General features: G+C 34.2%; 1 protein-coding gene across 2 annotated transcripts in view; it reads left to right on the top strand.

Annotated features, from left to right (window-relative positions):
- Positions 1-16741, top strand: part of LOC149798080 (tyrosine-protein kinase Tec-like) — a 115056-nt gene that overhangs the window by 78561 nt on the left and 19754 nt on the right. For both annotated transcript variants that reach the window (XM_089963164.1, XM_089963163.1), the window contains exons 12-16: positions 660-763; positions 3232-3320; positions 9763-9961; positions 11691-11809; positions 15179-15339. In XM_089963164.1, the coding sequence (XP_089819290.1) occupies positions 660-763; positions 3232-3320; positions 9763-9961; positions 11691-11809; positions 15179-15339 (672 nt within the window). The remainder of the gene's footprint in view (positions 1-659; positions 764-3231; positions 3321-9762; positions 9962-11690; positions 11810-15178; positions 15340-16741) is intronic.

Genomic DNA, 16741 nt, shown 5'->3' with positions numbered 1-16741 from the left:
GCCAATATTTGTCAGTGAACGCAAGAAAATGTTGAAATGAATGTTTATCAACCTGAAATAATTTGGGCAATGGTAGCTTGTTTATCATCACAACTGGATAGCAGGATATAGGCATCACTTTCTGGAAGTGGCTTTGTACTAAAGTCTTTGCATTCCCCAAGACATCTGATATCTATTATTAAAAAGATAGTTTCAAATGGCCTTCCCCAAGACATCTAATATTTCCCGATAAATGATAAAAAAGTCAGTTTCAAATGGCAATTTCTTCACCCTTTGATTGGGGGCCCTGAGTGGCCGAGTGGTCTAAAGCACTCTCCATTATGGATCACTGCCATCTCACCCCTGTCTGCGTGGGTTCGAGTCTAGGATTCGGCCAATGTGGTTATGTGAGAAAGCTTGCCAGTAGCTTCTCGTGGTCGGTGGTTCTTCACGGGGTTTTCCCGGGTTCTTCCTCCACCATTAATACTGGCCGCAATACATAGCCTATTGTGTGCTGAAAAATGGCGTTAAACCCCACAACAACAACAACAACAACATCACCCTTTGATTAGTATGTTTTCCTTTTAAATTTGTGCATCAGAGAGAGTTGAAACTTTAGTATTCCACAGAATTCTCATTCACTTAATAAACATTGATTTTTCTCTGTACTTTTGTTATAGACTGTACATAAGGGGACATGGAAGAGTCGAGTCGTTGCAGTAAAAATGACCAAGGAAAACACTATGTCCGAAGAAAGTTTTATTGAAGAAGCCAGGACTATGACGTAATGCTACTTTTTAGTTTACTGTCACTCTGTTTTCATTCTGTTTGTTCCTGTCTGTCCACTCACACTTTTTGTATCAACTAAAACTGCAATTGAGACACATAATTGGATGATATTTGGCAAGTAAATCACTTGTTACACATAGATGAGTGTTATAAAGGGTGTCTATTAAGGTTTTTAAATTGCTTTGTATTACTTTATAACTGTTGTAAATAGGTATTTGAAAACCATTGTGCCTATCTGCATCCAAATCCACAGTAAATGTGAAACATAGTGGGTTTTACTTCACCCAGTCATTCAACTCACTGAACATTAATGAGGCACCTGATTGATTAAGGTATTGATTTCAGAGACGGGGCTTTTTATGAAATTCCATTAGAACATATAAGTCCATGTTATATTTTGTTTCAATATGTGAATGATAGAATTAATCACAATAATTTTATCATCTAGCAATCTAGACATTTTTGCTGATTTTATTTGAGTTGGTTGATACTGCTGTGTAGAGTACAGTGTATTATGTAAAACTGATGTGGTAACTATGCATTGTACAGTGTATTATGTAAAACTGATATGGTAACTATGCATTGTACAGTGTATTATGTAAAACTGATATGGTAACTATGCATTGTACAGTGTATTATGTAAAACTGATATGGTAACTATGCATTGTACAGTGTATTATGTAAAACTAATATGGTAACTGCATTGTGCAGTGTATTATGTAAAACTAATATGGTAACTATGCATCGTACAGTGTATTATGTAAAACTAATATGGTAACTATGCATTGTACAGTATATTATGTAAAACTGATGTGGGAACTATAGTGTATTGTGTAAAATTGATATTATATCAATATACTTTACAAGACATATTTATCATAATGGTAACCATGCATAATAAACTGCTTTGAGTGTTGTAACTAAAATGATTCAAACAATGTAATCATAAATTTTACACTTGATGATGTGCTTATCACAAGAATTCCTGTTTTAATTAGATATTATATTATTTATATGCATTCTGAAATAATAATAATATTTTTTATTATTTTTATTATGATGATATGGATAGTTAGAATTAACTCATGGTTCTTAATGTTGATGATGATAAAAGTTACAGCATTGATTCTTAGACTTTTTTAAGTATAATTATAACAATAGCATAGTTGGTAGTGTCATTATCTTCATGTATGTTTTTTTTTTACACCATGCACATTTGGTTACTATGGTGTTTATATTATCACTTCTTCTAAGGCAAAACTTGCTGCCAGTAGCTTCTCGTGGGTCGGGTTCTTTCTGGGGTTTTCCCGGGTTCTTCCTCCACCATTAATACTGGCCGCTATGTATAGCCTATCGTGTGCTGAAAAATGGCATTAAACCCTACAACAACAACAACAACAAAAGCAAAACTTGCCTTTGAGCAAACACATATGTTGTTGAAATGGTTTTAATTTTGACATCACCAATATGTAATTCTCAAACTGGAATATCCAAAAACATTTTTTTTTTCATAGATAAAAGATCATCTTTACTTTGTGTGTGTCTTTATGTTTATAAAATGTGAATCCATGTGCAGTAAGTAATTAGAATGGTTGGTGGAGGCAGATCTAATAAACATAACAGCATATTCATTCCCTGAAATAATAAAAAGTCAATAACTGTCATTGTAAAATGACTATACCAAGACTGTAAAAGGTTTTGAAAGAAGTACTAATGAGTGTTAATTGTGGGTTTGGGGAAATACCGATAATTACTAATTATGGGTTGGGGAGATACCAATAAGTGTTAATTATGTGTTTGGATAAATACCAATAAGTGGTAGTTGTGGGTTGGGGAAATACCAGTAAGTGTTAATTATGGCTTTGAGGAAATACCTATAATATTTAATTATGTGTTTGGGAAAATACCAATAAGTGTTTATTAAGTTTTAGGGAAATACTAAGTATACAGACAGACTCATAAATATTTAAGAATATTTTAAAACAGCATGAATATGGTCACTGATTCCTGCTTACATATTAACATATGAATATAGTCAATGTAGGTAGGTGCAGGAGTTTTTTGGAGATTTAATTGTCGTATATCGGTGTCAGATGCAGTATTTGCTTGTGACATTATGTTTGCAAACTTGGAAGCATTCAAGATTCATAATGGATGGTATCCGAAGAGAGATTTATTATTAGATAAGTTTGGTTTTAACACTAGCCAAATAAATCATACATTTCTAAATACTCAATCACTTAAAGATATATAAAATTGACACATTCCTCTGACATCACTCTCCTTCAGAACTACTGCTTTAGTAATAGAATTTGACACCAATCTGTGTATTAGTGGGAGATCACTCTGTCATGTAAAGAGTTAAGTTGCATTTTAAATTAAGGAAATTACCTACCACCCCAGTCCATTTCAAATTTTACAGTCTGTGATACAGAAGTTCATCTGACAGCTTTCTCTTTTCAGACAATTGAGCCATGACAACTTAGTCCAGTTATATGGAGTGGTAACAAAAACAAAACCCCTTATAATTGTCACAGAGTTCATGCCTTATGGTAAGTTCACTGTTGTTACCTACATCAGAGTTCATTCCTTATGGTAAGTTCACTGTTGTTACCTACATCAGAGTTCATGCCTTATGGTAAGTTCACTGTTGTTACCTACATCAGAGTTCATTCCTTATGGTAAGTTCACTGTTGTTACCTACATCAGAGTTCATGCCTTATGGTAAGTTCACTGTTGCTACCTACATCAGAGTTCATGCCTTATGGTAAGTTCACTGTTGTTACCTACATCAGAGTTCATGCCTTATGGTGAGTTCACTGTTGTTACCTACATCAGAGAAAAGCTGAAGTTGCTTTGTCTTTGTTTGTTTTTTTCTTGTTTTTTTTCTTTTTTTTTCTTGTTTGAACTCCTTATTAAAATTAAGATGCAAAAGTAGTTCCAATACATTTTTATTAGCTCACCTCCACATAGTAAGTGAGCTATTATACTATCCCAGGAATTGGCATCCACACATATAAAAGCATGTACACAGATACATCCACACATATAAAAGAATGCATATAAATATGTCTACACATATAAAAGCATATACATAGATACATCCACACATATAGAAGCATATACATAAATACATACATAGATATAAAAGCATGTACATAGATACATCCACATATATAAAAGCATATACATAAATACATCCACAGATATAAAACCATATACATAGATACTTGTTGTTGTTGTTGTTTTAGGGTTTAACGCCATTTTTCAGCACACAATAGGCTATACATGGTGGCCAGTATTAATGGTGGAGGAAGAACTCGGGAAAACCCCAGAAAGAACCACCGACCCACGAGAAGCTACTGGCAAGCTTTCTCACATACCCACATAGGCTGAATCCGAGACTCAAACCCACGCAGACAGAGGTGAGATGGCAGTGATCTGTAACGGAGAGCGCTTTAGACCACTCGGCCACTCCGGGCCCCCTATACATAGATACATCCACACATATAGAAGCATATACATAAATACATACATAGATATAAAAGCATATACATAAATACATCCACAGATATAAACCCATATACATAGATACATCCACACATATAAAAGCATGTACACAGATACATCCACACATATAAAAGCATGTACATAGATACATCCACACATATAGAAGCATATACATAAATACATGCATGGATATAAAAACATGTACATAGATACATCCACTTATATAAAAGCATATACATAGATACTTTTTTTGTTGTTGTAGGGCTTAACGCCATTTTTCAGCACAAGATAGGCTATACATGGCGGCCAGTATTAATGGTCGAGGAAGAACCCGCAAAACCCCCGGAAAGAACCACCGACCCATGAGAAGCTACTGGCAAGCTTTCTCACATAACCACATTAGCCGAATCCGAGACTTGAACCGACGCAGACAGAGGTGAGATGGCAGTGATCCGTAACGGTGAGCGCTTTAGACCACTCAGCCACTCGGGGCCCCTATACATAGATACATCCACAGATAAAAAACCATATACATAGATACATCCACACATATAAAAGCATATATATAGATACATCCACATATATAAAAGGGGCCCCGAGTGGTGTAAAGCGCTCTCTGTTATGGATCACTGCCATCTCACCCCTGTCTGCGTGGGTTCGAGTCTTGAATTCGGCTAATATGGGTATGTGAGAAAGCTTGCCAGTAGCTTCTCGTGGTCGGTGGTTCTTTCCGGGGTTTTCCCGGGTTCTTCCTCCACCATTAATACTGGCTGCCTTGCATAGCCTATTGTGTGCTGAAAAATGGCGTTAAACCCTACAACAACAACAACATATATAAAAGCATGTACATAGGCTGAAAAATTGTTAAAGTTATGTTAAAATTGCAAATCACACACGCATAGACACATCCACAGATATAAAAGCATGTACATAGATACATCCACACATATAAAAGCATATACATAAATACATCCACAGATATAAAACCATATACATAGATACATCCACAGATATAAAACCATATACATAAATACATCCACAGATATAAAAGCATATACATAAATACATCCACAGATATAAAACCATATACATAGATACATCCACAGATATAAAACCATATACATAGATACATCCACAGATATAAAACCATATACATAGATACATCCACAGATATAAAACCATATACATAGATATATCCACACATATAAAACCATATACATAGATACATCCACAGATATAAAACCATATACATAGATACATCCACAGATATAAAACCATATACATAGATACATCCACAGATATAAAACCATATACATAGATACATCCACAGATATAAAACCATATACATAGATACATCCACAGATATAAAACCATATACATTGATACATCCACACATATAAAAGCATATACATAAATACATCTACAGATATAAAACCATATACATAGATACATCCACACTTATAAAAGCATATACATAAATACATCTACAGATATAAAACCATATACATAGATACATCCACAGATATAAAACCATATACTTAGATACATCCACACATATAAAACCATATACATAGATACATCCACAGATATAAAACCATATACATAGATACATCCACAGATATAAAACCATATACTTAGATACATCCACACATATAAAAGCATATACATAAATACATCTACAGATATAAAACCATATACATAGATACATCCACAGATATAAAACCATATACTTAGATACATCCACACATATAAAACCATATACATAGATACATCCACAGATATAAAACCATATACATAGATACATCCACAGATATAAAACCATATACATAGATACATCCACAGATATAAAACCATATACATAGATACATCCACACATATAAAAGCATATACATAAATACATCCACAGATATAAAACCATATACATAGATACATCCACAGATATAAAACCATATACATAGATACATCCACAGATATAAAACCATATACATAGATACATCCACAGATATAAAACCATATACATAGATACATCTACACATATAAAAGCATATACATAAATACATCCACAGATATAAGACCATATACATAGATACATCCACAGATATAAAACCATATACATAGATACATCCACAGATATAAAACCATATACATAGATACATCCACAGATATAAAACCATATACATAGATACATCCACAGATATAAAACCATATACATAGATACATCCACATATATAAAACCATATACATAGATACATCCACAGATATAAAAGCATATACATAGATACATCCACACATGTAGAAGCATGTATGTAGATACATCCATGCATATAAAGCATGAACATAGATAAATACACACATATAAAACATATACATAGATACATCCACATATATAAAAGCATGTACATACACAGAGATACATCCACATGTGTAAAAGCATGTACAAAGATACATCCACATATAAAATAGATAAATCTGCACACATAAAAGCATGTACATAAATACAGCCACACATAAAAACATTTATGTAGATACATCCATGCATATAAAGCATAAACATAGATACATCCACACACATAGAAGCATATACATAGATACATCCACGCATATAAAGCATATACATAGATACATCCACACATATAAAAGCATGTACATAGATAAATCCACACATTTAAAAGCATGTACATAGATACATCCACACATAAAACCACATACGTAGATACATCCACATATAAAATAGATACATCCACACATATAAAAACATATACATAGATGCATCCATACATATAAAGGCAAGTAAATAGATAACCATTAAAGCATGTACATAGGGATATACCACCCATTCTTTCCTTTTTAGGTCCAATCATCAGTTTGGAGTGGGTCTTATAGCCTCAATGGAGAGGGTAAAGGGAGCCTGATGAGTACCACTCCAATCACATAAGTGGGTCACTGTGACCCGTATATCATGTTTCACTCAAGTTTTTTTCTTAGTCACCTTTTACTGGTTTAGGTTATATTTTTGCATTTAGCTCATGACCATGTTTTTTGGCACCCAGTATAGATACCCTTTACTCATGAATCTTGGTGAGAGATGTATCTTGTTGAGCACGTGTAGGGTGTTCCTCGTCAAGAATGTAGACTACTGTTTACCCATATTTCTTTCTTCAGTAACTTGATTGAATTGTGTTTTAAGTTTTGTTATATTTGCATGGCACTTTTTTACAATCCTGCTGTATGTCTTTTTTGCCTGTAACAGAAGCCAGCCTTTTATAGGCATAGATCACTTAGTCTGGACCTATATTAGGTATGATAATTCATATTTACATTTGATGATGGAGACTAATAAAATCTTTCTATGGATAAACTGTACAATCATTGATTTCATTCTGATCCTTGGTTTCACTTAGATGCAGAATAATCTCTTTCTCTGCTTCATATATTTAGCTGTATAGATCATGGGTCAGAAAAGCTTATGTGATGGCATGTTGGTCATTGTCCATCTTTCCATTAGCCAAGTGTGTTATTGCTACTCATACAGAACTACTTAAATGATTACCAAGAAACTTTACATAAACATTCATCCCAGGTCAGGTTGGTCCAAGTATGATTACAGTCAAATTCTCTTGCTTAATAACGGACACCAGTAAAAGGTCATGTTCTGTCTAGCTTTTAATTTACCAATCAGATTACAACTCCAACATTTACAACAATTACAGATATCATTTGAATTGTCACAGTTTTAGCAATAACAATAATTTCTAGTATAACATGCTTTATCTGATGGGTTACTAAAAATAGAATAAACCAGGAATTCCAAACGTTACCAGGACATGAACCTTTTTTGTTGTTTGTTAGATTACTTATTATAAGTTGTTAATGATTTATTGTTGTTTGTCAGATTACTTATTATAAATTGTTAATGATTTATTGTTGTTTGTCAGATTACTTCTTGTAAGTTGTCCGTGATTTACTGTTGTTTGTCAGATTGCTTATTATAAATTGTTAATGATTTATTGTTGTTTGTCAGATTAGTTATTATTAGTTGTCCATGATTTATTGCTGTTTGTCAGATTACTTATTATAAATTGTTCCTGATTTTAATCAGATTGATTGGGTCCTAAACATGCCACTCTGACATACACCATGGCTACCACAATTCTTGTTATGATACTCCTCAAGAGTGGATGGAGTTCTCACTAAAAGAAATATGATGTTTGGTTGGTCCTAAATTAAAATGGTGTTTGTCTGACATCAATATGGACATCACAGCAAATATCTTGAAAATCCTGTCCTCCGAAGCAAAACATCTCTAAAAGACTTCTTATAACATCTGTTTGGTGATAACTGACCATAGTGGCCATTTTTTGAATAGATGGTCATATAGACATGGGGTTTCACCGAAAGGTTTCTAACGATGTCTTGTTTACTGTCCTAAATGAAATGATGCTGATCTGACATTCAGTACTGCCACCACAGAAGTCGTCATAAAATTCTCTTTGCCGCTACTCCTGATTGGAAAGTCATTTGACATTGGATTTTCACTAGAAGCCTTATTATACTGTTTAACTGGTCCTAAATGAAAAAAGGCACCTGTGGCACCTCCAATATGGCCATCTTGAAATTGCTACTCCTCCAGGATAGATTATCTTTTCAAGCATGGGATTTTTACAAATCAGTTCTTATAATGTCTAGTTGGTCTGAAATCAAAATGATGCCAGTATAGCCACCAAAGTAGCCATCTTGAAAGTAATGTTTATTGCTAATTCTCAGATGGCCATATTGATGTAGGGTTTTTACCTAGACTTCGTAAATGAAAATGTTGCCAGTCTTATATTCATGAAAATCTCATTAGAGTTACTTCTTCTAAATGGATGGACATGTTGATTTTCACCAAAAAACTTGCAATAATCTCAAGATGATCTTAAATGAAATTGATGCTGAATACATCTAATATGGTTGCCATGGCAGCCAATTTAAAATTCATGTTATCACTCAAGAATATCAGAAATGAAGAAATTCATTGAAGCCATAGGAGTGTCAGTCCCTTTGTGGGACTCCTGTTATGTTTTTTTATTCTTATTTGCCATTTCATTAAGCATGCAGAGCTCTGATTTTTGATCATTTAAATTTTTACCTCAAAAGTCACCTTTCAGCTGTGAAGTGGAGTGAAATTTGCACTCACAATGCACTAGGCCAGCTTGTTTCCTGTACATACAACAGTCCATCATTGCAGCAGTGGTGCTCTCTATATAGTTAGAATATTTCTAGTTGAACCAGTAACAAACAATTACACACACATCTATGTTCATCTGCTTACACGTGTGTATCTGTGTGTGTGTGAACAGAAGTGATACAGCTAATGAAATTCAGAAATTGTATGAATATAACATAATTTTGATATCAATCATAAGTTGTCAAAATGCTTAGACTTAGAGATTTGGTGTTCCAAAAGGCTCTTGGCACTAAAGGTTTAGAGTTTTTCTTTTTCAGGATCACTACTGACATACCTCAAAAGACACAGAGCCAGGATTTTATCCAAGGTTGCTACCCTGACAGACATGTGCTTACAGGTTTGCTCTGCCATGGTCTACCTGGAGCAGAGAGGGTTTATACACCGGGATCTGGCAGCCCGCAACTGTCTGGTTGGGGAGAATCAAGTGATCAAGGTGGCAGATTTTGGATTAGCAAGGTTTGTTGTGTTAGATTATGGAAGATTTTGGATTAGCAAGGTTTGTTGTGTTATATTATGGAAGATTTTGGATTAGCAAAGTTTGTTTTGCAAAATTATGCATCAGTGAATTTCTCAGTTTTCAAGGCAAAAAGCGGAAAGGTCATGGGTTTGAAACCTGGCCGAGTCATACCAGAGACTTATGAAAATGGTACTCACAGCTGCCTCACTTGGTGCTCAGCATTAAGAGGTTAGTGTTAGGGCTGGTCGCCCTGGTGTCCAGATACTGTGACTGGGTGGGACAGCATGCTACATGTCTGCGGCATGATGCCCCAGTCCTAGACATCACTATAAACTGTCATACTGTAGACATCATTGTGATATGACTGAAAAATTGTTAAAGCTATGTTAAAAATCCAAATCACACACACACACACTCAAGGCAAAACTTATTTTCAGCTTTAAATTTGCATCTCTAATGTTAACACATGGGTTTTAAAAATATAAAGGTCAGTTCTGGTGAAAATCTTCAAAATATATGTTTCTTTCGTTCAAAAAAACATTTGTGTATCGATGAAAAATTAGTTTCTTTAGTAAAGTTTGCTCCAATTGAATTTGTAGAATGTGATGCTAAAATTAACGAAGAGTTATCCAATGTTACCAGCTGCATTACCTCCTTTGATTAAGGCTTGGTTTGTTTTTATGTACGATGTCATTCATTGACAGACTGGTTCCATATATTTAGTCACTAAAGTAGAAGTGTCTTAAGCACATGTTGTTTCAAGTAAACATGATGAATTTTGCACCAAAGAACTGTGAATTGTTGTGTGGTCACAGTTGCTTGGTAACAGTTGCTTGGTAACTGTTGCTTGGTCAGAATAAGATACATATCACAGTACTTAGGTGGCAGCACAGTATAATCACAAGACTGCAGACCTGTTTTGTTCTCAGTCACTGTGAATATTAAGCCTCACATTTAGGAGGCTTTTCTTGGTTTTCAGGTCCAGATTTCCCACTGAATCACTTTGTATTTTTGTGAAAGTGGATAATGCCCTCTCTCTATCAGCATTACGATGTTGTAATGACAGGACAAATATGCTCAACTTGCAATGAGCTTCTAGCTTCAGTTTCCCATTGCTGAATTTGTAAAGCTGCTGTCTGCTCTCCAGTAGTCCTCCAAGTTATGTTCATCCCATGGGGAAGTTCCTGGCTTGGGAACCTGATGTATTCCTAAGTCTCGTCCTCATGGGCGTCTTTCTCTTCACGGCTCAGATCCAAAAATATTTTGTCAGGCTTCATCCCACGTCAATAAAAAGAAAAAATAAATATTGATTAAGACTTGAAATAAGCAGTGGAAACATACGTGGTGTATTTATGCCTTTGTGAATAATTTATCGCAGCTTTGAAGTGTAATATATTGTTAACTGATATATAGGGTTTGAACATAGTTTATGTGCATGAAAACATCTAAAAGTTTATGAAATCAGAATACTTATTTTAGTGTGTCTACCAAAATAATTTATTATGGTCGGTCAGTGTTATATTATCATGTAGCATTTACTGTGTAATTGTTGCCATGACATCTTTTATTTATTACACTGTCAGTTGAAGTTGACTTGTATGTGTATATAATCCAAGTTGCTTATTGTTGGTATTACATGGTAGTAAGCAGCTTGTGATTTAGTTTAATTAATTGTTGTTATATATAAAAAAATCATAAAACATCTTATATGTATGACTTATAATTCAGATATGTACTGGACAATGAATACATTAGCTCCCAAGGTGCCAAATTTCCAGTGAAGTGGGCCCCACCTGAAGTTCTTAGCTATACCCGATTCAGCACCAAGTCAGATGTATGGGCTTATGGTAAGATTATTTCTCTGTTGAATACATTGCCATAAATGTTAGGAATTAACTTCTGCTATTTCCTGTATCCATTCATCCTGTATTGGTCTATCTCATCCATATACATCATATCTCTATAATAAAAAAATTGTGTATATATATATATATATATATATATATATATATATATATATATATATATATATATAAAGTTTGTCTTCCAAGTTATTGTCATATTTACTTCCCTTTGTCACCACTAGATGCCTCCCTGTATACCAGATTTTTATTTCACTCTTAAAATTTGGCTCAATATTACGTCAATAATCTTCCCTTTTTTTATCTGTATGTAAGTATCATTTTATTGTAGTATCTTTGCTTCAAGGAACTTAATTTTTTTCTTACATAATTTTGCATAATACTCCACCTTTGTCTCCAGCCATGCTGTTTTTATATTTTCACAGTTTGATTTCTATAACAGCATATTGACTTTTATTTCTACGATTTTTAATCAACAGCTTATGAACTTTAGTTTTTGTGTACAGTTTGCATCTTTTCTTTGTTAATTGCTTTACTTGGAAATAACAGGTGCACAATAAAATAAATAACTTTTTTCCAGTCCCAGAACTTATGATGAAATTGTTTACACCTAGATCAAATGTCTCAAAACCTTGGAAACAAAATAAATTGTGTTAAATTAGCACACCCACTCACACTGCATGCTAAAATAAAATAGATAAATAAAAGCTTATTTGATAATAAAATGAAATAAACTAACCTTGTACTGATATTCACTTCTTTGTTCTTCATCAGCAATTTATTAAAGAAAACAATATATCCACAAACTATATATATGTAGCATATGCATCCACAGCATGTATTGTTTTTGTCAGCTAACACATCACATTGGTCACTGAATATAGAGAAATGAATTGTGTTTGGTTGTCCTCAAAGGTTTGAATCCTGAAAACCGGATCCAGCAAAATCACAAATGAGAGAGAGAGAAATATCAACCGATTACTTGAAGGAATCTGCCATTCATACATGTTGCGGTGTAAGATGCAAAATAACCAAGCATGTATTTTGTCCAGGTTAACAATATGACAATATCTCGCAAATAAAAATCATTAGTAGAAAATAAATTCACTGTGAGTACAAATCATAGGAACCTGCACATAGGGACCCACCCCCAGATTTCACCTCGAAACATGTTTTGGCCTACAATTGTAAATCTTAATAGCTGACCACTACCCACTACATGTTTGCCTCCCCCTCACAAATAATTATGCGATTACCCATGGTGCAAATGACTTTTTGCTTGCATGAATTACAAAAGAGTATTATTAAAGCAAGTTAATGCTGTGTATGCTATTTACCCTGCAAACATTAATGTCATTTGTATTAATTACAATTATAGATGTAAACAAACAAATAAAAGCCCTGGTGGTGAATAAACATACCCAGTAGTCAGCAATAAAATCATTGTTTTAATTTACCGGCATTGATATGAAAAGGTTATTTTAGTACAAAGCAAGGTGACCCAGGAAGGCAGCTTTGGATTCTTCTAAGTATGCCGATTTTTGTTATTTATATAAAGTCGTCCTACATAAGGGTACCAAATTTAGTTCCTCTTTACCAGTATTCATGGAAATTTCAAAAATAAATTGAAACAAAGGAAAAGTTTTTAAAGTGACACAATCTAGTGTTTCGTGCATGGACATCGATGACCCAGCATCTCCCAGAAGATTATGAGGAGAAAATCATTTAATGAATTTGAAGGCCAGAAGAGAAGAAGATGATTTTGCCAACAATATCATCATTAACATGGATTAAACTCCATTGTACTTAGATCTCATTCATGGACAGACTGTCAGTAAGAAGAGGGTTAAAAGGGTGAGACTGTTGCAGATAAAATCTTACTTTAGTCCTTGCAGTTTCCGCAGCAGATGTGTTGGCCTCAACGATAATTTTTCATAGTCTGAGGGAGCTAAAAGGTATTCATGTACCGAAAGTATGGATTGTATGTGTGCTGGAGAAGGGTTGGGTTGATGAGGTGATGCTGCAGTGGATTAAAGAGTTTCTTTTCAAGTACACAGCTTTATAATTTTTAAATAGAATTTAAGTTGGAGTGCATTTTCTGATGTTATTTGTTAATAATTTAATAGGTGTCCCACAACTTACAACTCTGAAAAAAATATGTCTCAGAACATGCAGTGTGCAAAAAACTGTCCTAACAAATTGTGTCCCAATGTATACAGTAAATATAGTAACCAATGCTTACAACCCTAAATAGCCCTGTTCTTTGATTACTGATGTTTAAAATAACTAATATCAGTGTCGTTTGTATTCTGCGACTCAACTGGAAATGCACTCAATAGACTGAAAACTTGTTCAGCTGTTATGGTATTCTGAAACTTACAATCGTAGTTATTGTAACAAATTTGTCATTTATTTACTTTGGAAAATAAACTCATTTCTTTGTTTTATTTCTCATCTTAAATCTTAACATTGATACCTTTTTGTGACCATCCAATAATCAAAGATTCATTTACAAAGCAAAGTGTTTCAGAGGTAATCTACACCAGGTAAGGGCTTGATGTCCTCATTGATAATTAGAATGTATTGTCTAGGTAAATTCTATCTCTAACACCAAGAGATGTTTATGGGGTGTCTTGCTAGTCAAAATAAATATAATACTGGACTTTCACACAGCATTTTGTGTGGGTATTGAATCTGTATAAATATAGACAAAATAATTCCCTTCAATACAGATGGGGGGACAGACACACATAAAATCCTTTAACATTAGAACAGTTGAGGTTGGCACCTCATAAGCCAGGTAGTTTAGCATAGCTAGAGGTCAGGAAGTGTTCACAAAAGTCAAGAGAGGTAAAAAAAAGATATAGGCAGACAAAACCTCAACATTGGCTGCACGAGAAACTCTACACTGAGAGAGACAAACTAACCATTACAGTGATGTTGTTGTGGGGTTTAACGCCATTTTTCAGCACACGATAGGCTTTGCATGGTGGCCAGTATTAATGGTGGAGGAAGAACCCAGGAAGAACCACCGACCCACGAGAAGATACTGGCCATTACAGTGACATGCAAGTATTAAGCATTGACAGAAAAGAACAGAAAAACAGCCAGTTGCTGTTTTATTGTAAGCCAGTCAAACATCATGGTCCACGCACTATCCAAAATGGCAGAATGTTAATTTATGATGAAAAGAGATCAAAATCGTCAAGATTTTGAAGTGTAGGATATCACATGTATCATACATCAGGACAAAGTTTATCACCTAATCCTGGGTCAGACATCAGCGTGTAGACTATGTACACAATAATATCATAACGTTGAAGACTGCCCTGACTGCTAATCATTTATTTACAGGTGTTCTGATGTGGGAGATATTCTCAGGTGGGACAATGCCATATGACAACATGAGAAATGCTGATGTTGTTGACTATGTTTGTCATCACAATAAAAGACTAGAAAAACCCACTGCTTCTCCAGAAAAAATCTATTCGCTTATGATTGAATGCTGGCATAAGGTATATCTAAATATACTTTAATTATTCTCTGTAGAATCAAATTTTTTCAAAAGTTACTAAATAATATGTGTAGGTTAACTCATTAACCCCTGGCGCTGCATTAATGCGTCAGGAGGTAGTAGCCTACTGCTGAGCTCTGTAGCGTCAAGGTCATGTATGATACACTAAAATGGGTGTTATCGTGGAAAGGTAGACAGATGTAGCTCTACAATGATACTAAATAATATGGAAGTTCTAGTTACATTACAAAATACAGAGGGATAAACCTAATTTTTTTGACCCGATTTTTTTTTTCCACCCAAAATTCGCCCATGGTTGGAATCCAATTTTGTGTCCGGATTTTAGACTTTTTGGCCTCAAATCTAAGACATATTGGTCTAAACTGCACACAGACAGGTGAACCTTTGCAAAAAGTTGGATAAGATGGGCATTTGGAATAAAGAGTGGTCTCGATATGAAAATGATTAAGCAAAAAAAAATCCTCCATTTTTTACCCTTCTGCTCCTACACAAGTGAAATAGCCAATGAAAAATGATGTTTCTAACACAAATAGGCATCTCTTTAAAGTCAATGTATTAGGATGTATTCAGAAATAGCCCCCAAAATGTGTTTCCTACTCACATTTTAGGCAAAAAGGACAAAAACCTCCAGGGGTTAATGAGATAAAGGTCAGCTTTAAGAGAACTTACAAATGCCACTTGATCATGGTAATGTGTGCAATAGAAAATCCCTTTACAGAATTCTGCTCTTGATTATTTTAAATGCACTTATGTATTACCATTTTTCACCATTGTTGAGATGAGCTTGTGTGCTCTAAATTATATTTAGAGTGAAAATTTACTGTGTATACATATGTACTAGTCAGGACCAACTTCCAAAAACAAAGACTTTGCTCTGCCTTTGCATAATATGCCAGCAGATTAGGGGCTATTTTCTTTGTTATACTGATCATTCCTAACTAACTACATAGACCCAGATCTGCCAGCACATTATGCAGTGGCAGATCTTGCTCTGTGCATTTGTACTTTACTTACAAGTGAACTATTTAAAAATTTATTAAATGTATTTAGAGACGTTTAGATGTAGTTGCTGCCTTTGTGTGAATTTGTACTTTACTTACAAGTGAGTATATACGTTAATAAGTTTTATCAGTGTGAATTTTTGCATGCAGCTCTGTATGAACATGATTTTAAGGTGAAAAAATCCGGGTACGTTAGTCAATACCATATAAATGTCGAACTTACCTTGCCAGACATACCAACAATCGCATGGTCTTTAATTGTTAATATAATACAGTAATTCTTTCGTACAAATATTAACCAGAAGCAAATTTGATAAATTATGAACTGTTTAAACATTTATTAAATGTATTTAGAGATGTTTAGATGTAGTTGCTGCCTTT

Source organism: Sinohyriopsis cumingii, chromosome 6, assembly GCF_028554795.1.
Source record: "Sinohyriopsis cumingii isolate HCF-2022 chromosome 6, ASM2855479v2, whole genome shotgun sequence".
Taxonomy (NCBI): Eukaryota; Metazoa; Mollusca; class Bivalvia; order Unionida; family Unionidae; genus Sinohyriopsis; species Sinohyriopsis cumingii.
Note: the sequence above shows the minus strand (reverse complement) of the source record. Positions and strands in the feature narration are given on the sequence as shown.